The 16,069-nt window shown below is 44.6% G+C and overlaps 1 protein-coding gene across 2 annotated transcripts in view; it reads right to left on the reverse strand.

The window, feature by feature from the left end:
* Positions 1–16,069, reverse strand: part of LOC132207840 (utrophin-like) — a 443,018-nt gene that overhangs the window by 332,699 nt on the left and 94,250 nt on the right. Inside the window, exon 6 of one of the 2 annotated variants that reach the window (XM_059643683.1) lies at positions 14,104–14,230. The exons of the other annotated variant lie outside the window; for it this stretch is intronic. Within the exon in view, the coding sequence (XP_059499666.1) occupies positions 14,121–14,230 (110 nt within the window). The 3' untranslated portion in view covers positions 14,104–14,120. Of the gene's footprint in view, positions 1–14,103; positions 14,231–16,069 lie in introns of those variants that run through there. 2 annotated transcript variants of the gene reach the window in all.

The raw sequence follows: 16,069 nt of genomic DNA on the forward strand, positions 1-16,069 counted from the left end.
TCAGCCACTGCATCCCATTACCCTCAGTCACAGCATCCCATTTCACTCAATCAATTTGTCCCATTACACTCAGTCAATTCGTCCCATTACACTCAGTCACTGTGTCCCATTTCCCTCAGTCACTGCAACCCATTTCCCACAGTCATTGCATCCCATTTCCCACAGGCACTGCATCACGTTACCCTCAGTCACAGTATCCCATTTCCATCAGTCACAGCATCCCATTTCACTCAGTGAGTGCATCCCATTTCACTCAGTCTGTGCATCCCACTTCACACAGTCACTGCCTCCCACTTCACCCAGTCACTGCCTCCCATTTCACTCAGTCACTGCCACCCACTTCACTCAGTCACTGCACCTCCTTTTGCCATTAACTGCATCGCATTTCACTCAGTCACTGCATTACATTACCCTCAGTCACCGCATCCCATTTCACTCAGTGACTGCCTCCCATTTCACTCAGTGACTGCCACCCATTTCACTCAGTCACTGCCTTCCACTTCACTCAGTCACTGCCTCCCAATTCACTCAGTCACTGCTTCCCATTTCACTCAGTCACTCCCTCCCATTTCAGTCAGTCACTCCCTCCCATTTCAGTCAGTCACTCCCTCCCATTTCAATCAGTCACTCCCTCCCATTTCAGTCAGTCACTGACTCCCATTTCCCTCAGTCACTGCATCCATTTTCCCACATTCACTGCATGTCCTTTCCCTCAGTCACTGCATCCCATTTAACGAAGACAGTGAACACTATTCAGCTGAGACAGTGCATCCGTTTCCGTTAGTCACCGCACCCTATTCCCCACAGTCACCGCATTCCATTTCCCTCGGTCACTGCTTCCCATTTCACTCACTCACTACATCCCATTTCAGTCAGTCACTGCATCCCATTTCACTCAGTCACTGCATCCCATTTCACTCAGTGACTGCATCCCATTTCACTCAGCCACTGCATCACATTTCACTCAGTCACTGCATCCCATTTCACTCAGTCACTGCATCCCATTTCACTCAGTGACTGCATCCCATTTCACTCAGCCACTGCATCACATTTCACTCAGTCAGTGCATCCCATTACCCTGAGTCACTGCAGCCATTTCCCTCAGTCACTGCACCCATTCCCCTCAGTCACTGCACCCCATTTCATTCAGTCACTACATCCCATTTCATTCAGTAACTGCATCCCATTTTACTCAGTCACTGCATCCCATTACCATCCATCACTGCATCCCATTTCCCTCAGTGACTGCATCCCATTTCACTCAGCCACTGCCTCCCATTTCCCTCAGTCACTGCACCCCGTTTCACTCGGTCACTGCGTCCCATTTCACTCAGCCACGGCATCCCATTTCACTCAGCCACAGCATCCCATTTCACTCAGCCACGGCATCCCATTTCACTCAGCCACTGCATCCCATTTCACTGAGCCACTGCATCCCATTTCACTCAGTCACTGCGTCCCATTTCCCTCCGTCATTGCGTCCCATTTCCCACAGTCACTGCATCTCCTTTCCTCAGTCACAGCTTGCCATTTCCCACAGTCACTGAATCACCTTTCCCTCAGTAACTGCATCCCATTCCACTGAGTCACAGCATCCAATTTCCCTCAGTCCCTGCATCCCATTCCATTCAGTCACTGCATCCCATTACCCTCAGTCACTGCATCCCATTTCCCACAGTCACTGCATACCCATTACCCTCAGTCGCAGCATCCCGTTTCCACAGGCACTGCATCTCCTTTCCCTCACTCACTGCATCCCATTTACATCAGTCACTGCATCCCATTTATCTCAGTCACTGCATCCCATTTCACGCTGTCACTGCATCCCATTTCACGCTGTCACTGCATCCCATTTCACGCAGTCACTGCATCACATTCCCCACAGTCAGCGCATCCCGTTTCCCACAGACACGGCATCCCATTTCACTCAGCCACTGCATCCCATTTCCCACAGTCACTGCATCTCCTTTCCTCAGTCACATCTTGCCATTTCCCACAGTCACTGAATCACCTTTCCCTCAGTCACTGCACCCCATTTCACTCAGTCACAGCATCGCATTTCACTCAGTCACTGCATCCCATTTCACTCAGCCACTGCATCCCATTTCACTCAGCCACGACATCCCATTTCCATCAGCCAATGCTTTCCATTTCACTCAGTCACGGCATCGCATTTCACTCAATCACTGCATCCTATTTCACTCAATCACTGCAACCTGTTTCCCTCAGTCCCTGCATCCCATTTCCATCAGTCACTGCATCCCATTTCACTCAGTCAGTGCATTCCATTTCAATCAGTCAGTGCATTCCATTTCAATCAGTCACTGCATCCCATTTCCCTCAGTCACTGCATCCCATTAACTTCAGTCGCAGGATGCCATTTCAAACAGACACTGCATCCCAGTTCACAGTCACTGCATCCCATTTCACACAGCCACTGCATCCCATTTCACTCAGTCACTGCAGCTCATTTCACTCAGTCACTGCAGCTCATTTCACTCAGACACTGCACCCCATTTCACTGAGACACTGCATCCCATTACCATCAGTCACTGCACCCCATTTCACTGAGACACTGCATCCCATTACCATCAGTTACTGCATCCCATTACCCTTAGTCACTGCATCCCATTACCATCAGTCACTGCATCCCATTACCCTCAGTCACTGCATCCCATTTCCCTCAGTCACTGCATCCCATTTCCCTCAGTCACTGCATCCCATTTCGCTCAGTCACTGCATCCCATTTCGCTCAGTCACTGAATCCCAGTTCACTCAGTCACTACATCTCCTTTCCATCAGCCACTGCATCCCATTTCCCTCAGTCACTGCATCCCATTTCCATCGGTCACTGCCCCCATTTCCTTCAATCACTGCATCCCATTCCACTCAGTCACTGCATCCAATCTCACTCAGTCACTGCATATCCTTTCCCTCAGTCAGTGCATCTCCTTTCTCGCAGTCACTGCATCTCCTTTCCTGCAGTCACTGCATCTCATTACCCTCACTCACTGCATCCCATGACCCTCACTCACTGCATCCCATTACCCTCACTCACTGCATCTCATTACCCTCAGTCACTGCATCCCATTACCAAGAGTCACTGCATCCCATTTCCCACAGTCAGTGAATCTCCTTTCCCTCAGTCACTGCATCCCATTTCCCACAGTCACTGCATCTCCTTTTGTCATTCACGGCATCCCATTTCACTCAGTCACTGCATCCCATTTCCATCAGTCACTGCATCCCATTTCCCTCAGTCACTACAACCCATTTCCCGCAGTCACTGCAAACTATTTCACTCAGACACTGCATCCCATTTCCCTCAGTTAGTGCATCCCATTTCCATAAGTCGCTGCATCCCATTTCCACAAGCCACTGCATCCCATTACCCTCAGTCACTGCATCCCAGTTCACACAGTCACTGCATCCAATTTCACTGAGTCACTGCATCCCGTTTCACTGAGTCACTGAATCGCATTTGTTGTTCTCACTTGAATGCAATGGTCATGAATCTCCTCCAATGGCTGGTCATGTATTTCCAACGCAAAATTTTACCAAGTTTTGATTTTCAATTTTGATTACATGTGTTTCCTCTATTCTATAAGATGCTGCAATAAACTCAAATTTGATAAATCATAATTCAACCACCATTACCTACAGAGTTAATTTCATCAAACAGATCCAATTAGAATTGTCACATTCCCAAATCCTGATTCAAGGTTTTCTAATTATGGGCCACGTGGTTAAGAAAAAAGACACTTAGAATCAGAGAGATGTACAGTCGGGAAACAGATCCTTTGGCCCAATTTGTCTATGTTGACCAGATATCCTAAATTAATTTAGTCCCATTTGCCAGCATTTGGCCCATATTCCTCTCAACCCGTCTTATTCATATACCCATCCACATGCCTTTTAAACGTACAAGCCTCCACCACTTCCTCTGGCAGCTCATTCCATACATGCACCACTATGAAAAAAATCCGGTCCATTTTAAATCTTCCCTCTCTCATTTTTAACCTATTCCCTCCAGTTTTGGATTCCAGCAACCCGGGGAAAAGATCTTGGCTGTTCGCTCTATCCACGTCCCTCGTAATTGTATAAACTTCTATATGGTCAGCCCTGAACTCCAAAGTTCCAAGAAATAGCTGCCTGTTCAAGCCCACGGTATACCTCCAACCTCCGATGCTCGTAACATCCTTGTAGATCTTCTCTGAACCCTTTCAAGTTTACAACATACAACAATACAGCGCAGAACAGGCCCTTCGGCCCTCAATGTTGCGCCGACATCCTTCCTCTCGCAAGGAGACCAAAATCGATTGCAGTATTCCAAAAGCAGCCGAACCAACGTCCTATATCGCTGCGAAGTGATCTCCCAACTCCTATACTCAATGCACTGACCGATAAAGGCGAGCACACCAAATGTCTCCTTCATATCCTTTCTACCGGTGGCTGTACTTTGATGGAACTACGAAACTGCACTCCAGTGTCTCTTTATTAAGCAACCCTCCCCACAACCTTCAGTGTATACGTGCTGCCCTGATTTGCCTTTCCAAAATGTAGCACCTCACATTTATCTAACCTCAACTCAATCTGCCACTCCTCAGTTTATTGGCCCTTGTCAATGTCCCATTGTATTCTGAGGTGACCTTCTTGGCTGGCTACTACACCTTCAATCATTGGGAAACTTACTAACCACACCTTCTATTTTCATATCCAAATCATTGCATCACTTCAACTCCCCCTCCCACTCCCTGGACGACATGTCCATCCTGGGCCTCTTCCAGTGTCACAACCACACCACCCAGAAACTGGAGGAGCAGCACCTCCTATTCCGCCTCGGGAGCTTCCAACTCAATAGCCTTAATATGGACTTTGCCACCCTCAAAATCTCCCCACCCGCCAGCCTCATCCCAAGATGCAATTCTTGTGTCTCAAACGCTAGTTCCTCCCCTCATCCCCGCCTCCATGACCTGTCCGCCTTCTCTCCCACCTATCCACTCCTCCCACCTGACTGACCAACTCCCACCACTGCTTGGAATTATTCTTCTTTTCACACTTCATCAGCTCGACGTTATTTCTAAAATCTATTTTCCAATTGTTGGAAAAAGTGAGATAAAGAGAAGTAAAAGAAGTTACATTCTTACCACTCGGGAAATCTCTGAATATTCTTCTGTTGAAAGGCCGCCAAGGAACAATGCAATTCTTGTGTCACAAACGCTGTGAGGGAGACATCTTTTTCGGTTCCACCAACTCCACCCTAAGGAAGACAAACCCACGTAACATATCTAGTGACTTAAAACATACTCTATTGTTGCCCAAGGTGGAGAGCTGGATGAACACAGCAGGTCAAGCAGCATCAGAGGAGCAAGAAAGCTGATGTTTCGGGACGAGACCCTACTTCAGAAAATTGGCGCTGGAGAATCTGAGATAACAAGGTGCAGAGCCGGATGATACTGCTTGGCCTGCTGTGTTCATCCAGCTTTACACCTTCTTATCTCAGATTCTCCAGCATCTGCAGTTCCTACTACCTCTATTGTTGCCCTTTCACTTTACTGAACTAATATGAGCCAGTAGTTTTGTTTAGGCTCGTGTAATCTTACGGTTATTGGCCTGTACAAAATCCTGAATTAATTTTGATCGACTGACGGGAGGGGAGATGAATTTTATAGAAATTTTTGTTTTCTACCAATTTGCAGAGGTCATCGTGGGCGATTGAAGGACAGTGTTATTATCCTCCAGGTCTGCGGACTGCATCGTTACCAACTTGCCCATTTGCATATACATACAATATTCATTATGTACCAATGAAACATAATAAACCAATACTGCGTACTAAAAACAACCCTCACATATCAATGGAAATTTAAATATTTATCATAGAGTTTGAAGGATTGAATTCAATGATACAAAGCAAAAACCAGTGAAGATGAGTGCAGTTGGTCAGCACTTTTGCCACTAAGTGGAGGTTGGCAGTTTGAGGCCACCCAGGAACAAGCAAGCTCTAACTCCAAGGGCAGCACGGTGGCTCAGTGGTTAGCACTGCTGACTCACAGCGCCAGGGACCCAGGTTCGATCCCACCGTTGGACGATTTTCTGTGCGGAGTTTGTACATTCTGCCCATGCCTGCATGGGTTCCTGCTGGGTGCTCTGGTTTCCTCCCACAGTCCAAAGATGTGCAGGCTCAGTGTATGGGCCATGCCAAACTTGCCCATTGTGTTTAGGGATGTGTAGATTAGGTGTGTTAGTCATGGGAAATGTACGGTTACTGAGGAAAGGGTCGGGGGATGAGTCAGGGTGAGATGCTCTTTGGAGGGTGGCCGTGGACTTCTTGGGTCAAAAGGGGCTTGTTTCCACACCGTAGGGACTCTATGATATGGAAGTATCTTTTGAAGTGGGCATTCATGGGTATGCTGTAACAGAGACCTTGAAATACTGCACAACAAATATTTGGAACTAGACTGTCAATTCAGACACCATCAAAAAAGGTCATGGAAGTTGTCACCGATATAAAGCAGGATTGATGAAAATCCAGCAGGAAATGGTGTCAAAAGGCACAGTATCTTTTATTCATCTCCAGTTATTTTGTCCAAGGCACTGGATGCTGGCAGGATTGAAACATTTAAGAAATGCTTCACAAATCACATATAAGGACCTGCACATCTTTGAACAATGGGAGGAAACTGCAGCACCTGGCAGAAGCCCCTCGCAGACGCGGAGAGGACGTGTCAATTCAACACAGATAGTTACCCAAGACTGGAATCTCAATTGGCTCCCCAGTGCATGAGCAGCTCTCACCACTGAGCAACTACCTTGCCCAGAAGGAGTTTTATAAGCGCATACATTATTTCCATTAAGACAGATCCAATCCTCTATGTCCAATCAAAATAACATATTGTAGATATCATGACAACAATCATAAATGATTTTGAATAAGTAAATCAAAAAAATTGAAATAGTTTCCAAGCCTAAATACTAGATAAGGTGCAGTTAAGATGAATAGCGCAACAACAGAAAGGCCATATTTTATGTGACCATCGGTAACACTTGAAAACTTGCAACAATTTGTCGCCAGGAGTGCTCTGAAGTGGCTTGATGGTGCACTCCTTCATACACTGGAATGAAACTCCAAAGATCACAAATTCTCCTTCAATACCGTGTTGTAACAGTGACTGCATCAACCTGTGTTTATGCGTCTGACTGGAAACCCACACAACATGCATAAACAAAAAAATAATCTGAGGTGATAGGAGAAAAAAATGTATGTCTGCAACGTCTTTGAAAAGCAATTATTTGTAGCGGCTGCAAGCCCATAAGGAATCTCGTTTCACAGATTATATTCATTTGCACTGCAGGTCATGCCAGTCAGAATCAGTTTTCGTTTCATGACAGATAACTAAAATGTCCATTACAATGAACTTTGGTTGATCAGAAGATTTTAAGTAAGGACTATGTCTTGTGTGAGCTGACGGCATTAGGGGATGGAGAAGGTACATGCACTGCTGGCATCTTGACACCATTGAATGAGCAAGCGTGGACGCAAAGGTTGTAACAGGTAACAATTGTACAGGCAATATCTTTTGAGCTCCTTCCGAGCAGGCCTGGAATACTCTAAAGCTGTGCTAGACCTTCACTTCCTCCACCTTACGTACGCTGCCTTTTCTTTTTGACAAGAAGCACCTCTGTACCCGTCATCCAAGGCTCCTTAATCTTACCCCTTCTTACCTGTCTCAGAGGAACAATTTATACATCACTCGCAACAACTGCTCCTTGAACAGCCTCCACATGTCTGCTGCTCCCTTTCTGTGGAACAATTGCTCCCAATCTGTACTTCCCAACTCCTGTCTGATAGCATCATAGTTTCCTTGACCCCAGTGAAATATCTTCCCCTGGTAACTGCTCCTTTCCCTTTCCATGGCTATGGTAAATGGGAGGCTCTTGCGGTCACTGTCGCCAAAGTGTTCTCCCACCACGAGATCTGACACCTGTCCTGGCTCATCGCCGAGCACCAAATCCAAAATGGCCTCCCGCCTCGTCGGCCTGTCCACATACTGAGTCAGGAAACCCTCCTGAACACACCTGACAAAAACGGCTCCATCCAAACCATCTGCACTAAGGAGGTTTCAATCTATATTGGGAAAGTTGAAGTCACCCATAACAACAACCCTGATACGTTTGCACTTTTCAACAATCTGCCGGCCAATGGGTTCTTCGATCTCCCAACTGCTATTTGGGGTCTGTACAAAACCCCCAGTGAAGTGACTGCTGCCTTGCTGTTCCGAACTTCCACCCACACTGACTCAGTCGACAAACCTTCCTGGGCAACCTCAGCCCATACCACCGCAGTAGACGAGTCCTCAAAGGTTCTTTCAGCCGCCGTTATACTGTCCTTGACCAACAAAGCCACACCTCCCCCTCTTTTACCACCTTCCCAGACCTTAATGAAAGATCTAAACCCGAGAACCTGCAACATCTATTCCTGACCCTGCTCTATCCATGCCTCCGAAATGGCCACAACATCGAAGTCCCAGGTACCTATCCAAGCTGCAAGCTCACCTACATTATTCCGGATACTCCCGGCATTAAAGTCGTCACACTTCAATCCAGCTTGCTGTCTGCCAGCACACTTCTGTGACAGTGAGGTCCTGACCATGTCCTCCCTATGCTCATCCTCCTGTGTACTAGGGCTACACCTCAGTTTCCCATCGCCATTCTGAGCTCGTTTAAATCCAACCGAATGGCACTAGCCAATTTCCCACCCAGGATATTCGTGCCCCTCTGGTTCAAGTGGAGACCGTCCTGTTTGTACAGGTCCCACCTTCCCCAGAACGAGCCCCAATTGTCCATGTGCCTGAAGCCCTCCCACCTGCACCATCCCTGCAGCCACGTCTTCAGCTGAAATCTCTCCCTGTTCTTTGCCTCGCTATCACGTGGTACGGGTGACAAACCAGAGATGACCACTCTGTTTGTTCTCGCTCTCGGCTTCCACCCGAGCTCCCTCAAATCCTGCCTGACATCCCTATCCCTCTTTCTACACATGCCGTTGGTGCCTATCTGGATCACGACTTGGGGCTGGTCACCCTCTCCCCTCAGGACCCGAAAGAGACGATCCGAGACATCACAGACCCTGGCACCTGGTAGGCAACACACCAATCGTGGGTCTCTTTCGTTCCCGGCAAATCTTCTATCAGTCCCTCTAACTATTGAGTCCCCAATGACTATCACTCTCTTCCTATCCCCGCTTCCCTTCTGTGCAAGAGGGACAGACTCTGTGCCAGAGACCTGCACCCTACTGCGTACCCCTGCTAAGTCGTCCCCCGGAATAGTATCCAAAATGGTATCGTTGTTTTTCAGGGGAGCTACCGCAGGGGATTTCAGGGGAACGATCACAGGGGAAGGTTAGTCAAGCTACACCGGGTAAACGTGCATTTTTGGCTGAAGAAACATGTGTTTCAATGTGAGCTAATGGAAGAAGCCATGGAGTCAAAGCTAAACATTTCGACAATAAGACAACCATTCTTAAAAGCAGCAGACAGCGTGAAAAAGAAATGAGCTGCTTTAACATCCACTTAAAATTTATGTGGAATATCAGATGGAATTTTCTTATTGACTCCATTGTGCAATCATGTCGAGCTAAAAATGTCAACTGCATTAATTAATACTAACCAGAAACGGACTTTGTAGTAAATGGTTTGACGATTTTCTGGATCTGGAACATCCCTTTTCCTTCTCGAACGAAGATCGTACCAACCTGTGGTACCAAACTGTGAGTCAAACGGATGGGACACATAATCTTTAAATTCCTCATCAAAACAGTCTAATCGTATGGTTCTGTGCAATAAAAGAGAAAGAATAAACATGTTTCCCACAATTTTGCTGATGTTTACGAACAGAATGCTCAAATTCAAAAAGTTTGGGCTGGCATGTCTGCTTCCTCCAGCCTGTTTAAACTGTTCCATTCAATGTGAAATTTGTGATAAGTTTTAGCACACAGGTCTATGTGATCTGCGCCACCACCTTCTATTAGTCATACATGCTTTCCCCCTCTTCCTGTAATACATTCCTTGAAGTGTTCAATGAGATTTTGATTTTAAATCTTATCGTCATATTCTTTTGATTCTCAAGCATCAATGAATCTGATGTTGCCGCCATTCCATGCAGTGCACAGCACGTCAAACAGGAGTCTTACTCTTGCCATGAGCACTGAGGTAGTATGGGGTCACAACTGTCTCATAGTTCAGAATGAAATTCGACAGATAGGGCTATGAAGAGTCATGCAGTTAATTTTATTTGACACGCTATTTCTTTTCTTCACAAATATGCTGGATTTAAAGTGATCTTCACCCTCATTTAAAATGAATTCAATATCCAACCATCTGTAAAACTAGCATATCCAAATTTTAATTTGAGTTCAGTGTTACACAAATATATGACTTTTTTAAAAATTATGTTTGAGTCAACATTAACATTTCATTCCCTGACAGCGGGTGAACTTACTTTTAAACTCCAATTTTCCTTCGGTATTAATGGAGAGGTGAGCCTTTTTGCACCGAAAGGCTGCACCAGTTTATGCTAAAACTTACGGAACTGTAAGTTTCACAAATATGTTCCTCTTAAACACTAATTCCTATTGAAGCAGTATGAAGCTAAATTCATTCAACTGGACAGCAAAAACGGTCAAGATTTTAAAAGCAAGCAACTATTTTGAAGTCACTCTTCGAACTAAATTCCATCTTGGTGTGTGTGAGTCCATAGGTTCCTCACTCTCAACGAACCATTCAACTGTCATGCAATTACTGAAACACACAGACAAAAAACATCAATGTTAACAGTCACTAAGATTTTGAGAGTGATTTGGAATTCGTACTCAATACCCCCTGGGGAAAATCTGTTCCAATCTGGATAGTACTCACTTATTACCATCCCACCTACCTTCCCCAGCACCTCCTCCCCCACCACACTAGTTGTTTCTGAGCTCCCTTCCACCCTCCATTTCTCAGGAAGGGTCCTGACCCAAAACCCCAACTTTCTTGAGCCTCTGATGCTGCCTGCCCTGCTGTGTTCCTCCAGCTCCACAATGTGTTATCTCAGACACCAACATTGGCAGGTCTTACCATCTGGATAACTCATTCTCACCATGCAACAAGTGTTTTATAGTCATTTTCTGATCAGATTACGCATGTACATGTATATACATAAATATACATATTACACTTTTATGCCTGAACCACTAACCTAGAGGATATTTTGAAAGAGTCTCTTCATATCTGCATGAAAGAGAAATCATCAAGGTCATAACTTTCATTTTAGGAATAACTCGAACATTCAAAGTACTCACAGTCAGTGTCCCATTTCCTTGACCAGTCAATTTGATGTGAATCTTTCTTCCAAGTGGAAACTATAACAGCAATTATATTTGAGAGTCAAACACTTCATTGCATCACCAATATTTCCTTGTCTGTTTGAAGCATAAGATAATGAAATAATCATGGACAGATTGGCCAACAGTGTAATTTAATGTGTGTTATGGCAACTCAAAATCACAACCATTGAAGTGATCTTTAAAAAGCTGCTGTCATACACCAGAGCACTTTTTGAGATGCAGTGATGAACATACTTCCTGAGATGCAAATAATATATGCCAAATTAATTCCAAAGAATACCTTTACAATTAAAAAGAAGCTAAAAATCTCTTTACATTGCGAAGCTTGTCAGATTGCTATTAGTCAATGGAAATCGTTCAGAACAATTATTTATTCCCAGATGAAAAGGAAGTGTATACATTTCATGACAACAAAATGTGAGGCTGGATGAACACAGCAGGCCAAGCAGCATCTCAGGAGCACTTTTGTGCTCCTGAGATGCTGCTTGGCCTGCTGTGTTCATCCAGCCTCACATTTTGTGGTCTTGGATTCTCCAGCATCTGCAGTTCCCATTATCTCGGATACATTTCATTTTCACATCTTATCCAAGAGAGAGAAAAAAAACACCTTCATGAATGCATTGTCAAACAAGAAGGCTCACAAAAAAAGTCATTTGGCCCATTGAATATTCCTCCATCATTCGGTGAGATCATGGTTGATCTCATTACATTTATCATGACACAGCATTTCCACCAAACCCTCCTAATAGCTAATACATTCCGATCCAAGTAACATCCTGGTAAATCTCTGTTTCTGTGCCATGCCTTGTCTTTCTAAATATTTTTTCAGTCATCTACAAATTTAGCCACAGCACATGCACCTCTTTCCTCCAAGTCATTCATAAACAAGCACAAGAGCGACCTCATTTCTTACCGACAAGCCAACCCTGGCATCTCTGTCCATTTATATCGGAGATAATGGGAACTGCAGATGCTTCAGAATCCAAGATAACAAAGTGTGGAGCTGGATGAACACAGCAGGCCAAGCAGCATCTCAGGAGCACAAAAGCTGACGTTTCAGGCCGAGACCCTTTTCTCATGATCATTGTTTCTTGATTTAAAAATTAACCTGGCCGTTACAGCCTAGCATATGATTAATGGCATTACCTCTAAAATCTTCTTGGCTAAAGTGTTCAATAAATTGCTACAACCTGAAAGAAGTAATTCTTCCCTGAATTCATGGGCAACCAATTTGAAAATGTGGCCTCTGGTCGTAAAATCTTTCACAAATGAGAGTAATCTCTACGGATATACACTATCAAGCCTCTTAAGAATCTTACATGTTGAAAAAATAAGATTTTTTTCAATCTTATAAACGCCAATGAATGTAGTCCCTGCCTGCCCAACTTTCATAAGCATAGCAATCCCCTCTGCCATTTCTCAAATCAACCCAGTCAACATGAGGTGTTCGGCCTCCGCAGCATTCGCTCTGTGGCCGTACATGACTTGTAAGTTACCATCCTGCTGCTACGTCTCTACTTCTATTTACGATGCAGTCCTCTGTCCATCCGAACATACTACCCTTGAACACATGGGCTCTTTTCTTTTGAGACACCTTATGAGCTGCACCTTATCAAATGCTTTTTTGAAATCTCAATGTACGACATCAACTGGTGGTCCTTCATCAGTAATGTTTGTTTCCTTCTCAAAGCACTGTAGCAAGTTTGTCAAGTATTATTTCCCCTTTATAAAAGGATGTTAACTCTGTAGGATGTTATAGCACACTAAGTACCCTGTTATTTCATCTTTCATTGCAGGCATGAACATCTACCCAGGTTGACCTAAATTGGCAATACATGCTTACTACTTTGTCCAAGTATCTTTGTAATAATGGTGTTCTGTTCACAATCTTTCAATCCTCTGAGAATTTTCCACAATCTAAGGATTCTTGGAAGATTATCATCAGTGCCTCCATTGTATCTGTAGCTGCGCTGTTCAACATGAGAGGATACATATCCCCTTGGATATTTTCTCTACTGATTGGAGTCATATTTGGAATTCTGTGCAGTGACATTCACTTTTAACAGTTTGCTAAATACTACCACGAACAGAAATTGTGATTCAGCTGCAACTAAACTAAAGCTTTCAGCACAGAAGGAAGTCTTTCAATTCATTATGAACCTAATAACTCCTGAAAAGGGCAATACAATTTGCCTCAGTCCATAAATGTTCTTCCTCCAACATCCTGAGATGCATCATCTGTATTTCAACAAATTTACCACAGATTCTGTTTCAATCATCCTTTCAGCAATACGCATGACAACAATTCGGCATTCTTAGTCCCCCTGTAGCCTCCGTTGCACACGTGCATTCTTAGATGATTATTTCTTTGTGTGCCTGCTTTTTTGCTCGAATGGATAAAGGTAAATTTCTGTTCTTTTGTCATCAGAGCTATTGCCTCCTCATTCTCATCCTCCTTGTTTTATCCTGTGCTGGAATATTTAATTTGTTGACTTATCTGAAATATGTTGTTGAATGGATCGGGTTTTGTAACATTGCATTCCCCATAGACCATCTACCGATGCTGTTGCTTGTTCGAACAGTTATTATCTTGCAGAGAGGAAAATGCAGTTTGAAAGCAATGGAACATTATCGATGAAGAAGTTGATGCATAAATTGCTGCGATCTTCCAAACTACAAACTCACCTTCAATTCTTTCTTGGTCAGAGCATTATGCCGGCGCAAATGAATCGTGTTCTCAAAGGGACTTCCAAAACCATGGAATTGAATTTGCATGTTGATTTCTTCTTCCCTCTTCAGAAATGCAAAGTAGTATCGTGATGAAGCTTCCAAGGCGATGATTGTGTCCTTCAATGAACGGAAAAGTGACTTTTAGCTTCATGGAAATATTTCACTACTTCTATAGACATGAAAGGCAAACATTCTCCCTGCATATGACCCAGTCTCATTTTATCGTATCTTTCTGATTTTACATGCCACGGGATAATCATCGCAGTGTAACAGAAATGTTGATCATGGAAATTTATCACTGTTTTCATAAATAATGGCAAATTTTCAACATCTTGCAATTGTATGAAGGCTCAGTCTCATCACACCTCGCCTGCTGCACAAAGACATTCTTACACTGCTTTCAATGTTAGGGCTCAAACAAAACACAATCATGACACAAATGCATCAACACACCACTTTCAACAGGATCTGATATCCTTGCCAGGCACTGGAGGGGTTGCGGAGACTGGTGAGTGGACAAAGTCGTTCCTCTGTTCAAGCAGGAAAACAGGGACTTTCCAGGAAACTACAGACTGGTGAGTGTCTCATGTCTCAAAGGTATGGGCTAATAAGGGACAGCCAGCATGGCATTATGCGGGGCAGGTTATGTCTTACCAAGTCAGTTGAAGTTTTCAAGGAGGTGACAAGGGTGATCAATTCGGGTAGAACAGTTGATAGCATATACATGGATTTTACGAACGTTTTCAACAAGGTCCCTCATGGTATGCTCATCCAGAAGATTAAGATCCATGAGATCCATGGTGACTTGGCCTGCCCATATAAGGCAGACGGTCGCGGTGGAAGGCTAACAAAGATCACACAGTATAGGGCTGGAGGAACACAGCAGGCCAGGCAGCATCAACAATGTCAGCTTTCCTGTTCCTCTGATGCTGCCTGACCTGCTGCGTTCCTCCAGCTCCACACTTGGTTAACTCTGATTCCAGCATCTACAGTTCTTGCCGTCTCAGTGGTGGAAAGCTGTTTTTCTGGCTGCAGCTCAGTGACGAGTGGTGTTCCGCATCGATGTGACTTCTGCTGTTTGTGATATATGTAAATGACTTGGTGGCAAATGTAGATTGGGGATTACTAAGTTTGCAGATGATATAAGGACCAGTGGACTTGTGGACAGCATGGAAGGTTGTCAAAGGACAAAGCAAGATACAGACCAATTGCAAACACGAGCGGAGAAATGGCCGATGGAATTTAATCTGGGCAGGCATGAGGTGTTACATTTTAGGAGACCAAGTGTTAAGGAAAGGGATACACAGTTAATGGCAGAACGCCAAACAGCAGTGATGTCCAGAGGGATCTTGGGGTCCTAGACCATAACTCCCTGACAGTAGCCACACAAGTAGATAGGGTGGTCAAGAAGGCATATCGCATGCTTGCCTTTATTCATAGGGGAACTCAGTGCAAGAGTCAGGATGTCACACTGCAGCTTTACAAGACTTTGTTGAGACCACACAAAGTATTGCATCCAATTCTGGCCGCCACATTACACTTACGATGTGCAGGCTTTGGACAGGGTGCAGAAAAGATTTACCAGCATGCTGACTGGAATAGAGGGTATGAACGAGAGGGAGGAGCTGGAAAAACTCTTCGTTTTCTCTGGGGCAGTAGAAGCTGAGGGCAGGCTTGATAGAAGTCTATAAAAATAGGAGATATTTCAATACAGCTAACGGTCAGAAAACTTCTCCCCCGGAGTTGAAGTGTCCACTATTAGGGGGCATGCATTTACGCTGAGAGGGGGGAAGTTCAAAAGAGATGTGAGGGGCAAATATTTCACACTGAGCATGTTAAAAGTGTGGAATACATTGCCCGGGGTGGTAGTGGATGCAGATACGATGAAAGCATTTAAAAGGGACTTTTAGTTCCGTGCACGAATATGCAAGGAATGGAGGACTATGGATCAAGGAC

Source organism: Stegostoma tigrinum, unplaced genomic scaffold, assembly GCF_030684315.1.
Source record: "Stegostoma tigrinum isolate sSteTig4 unplaced genomic scaffold, sSteTig4.hap1 scaffold_176, whole genome shotgun sequence".
Taxonomy (NCBI): domain Eukaryota; kingdom Metazoa; phylum Chordata; class Chondrichthyes; order Orectolobiformes; family Stegostomatidae; genus Stegostoma; species Stegostoma tigrinum.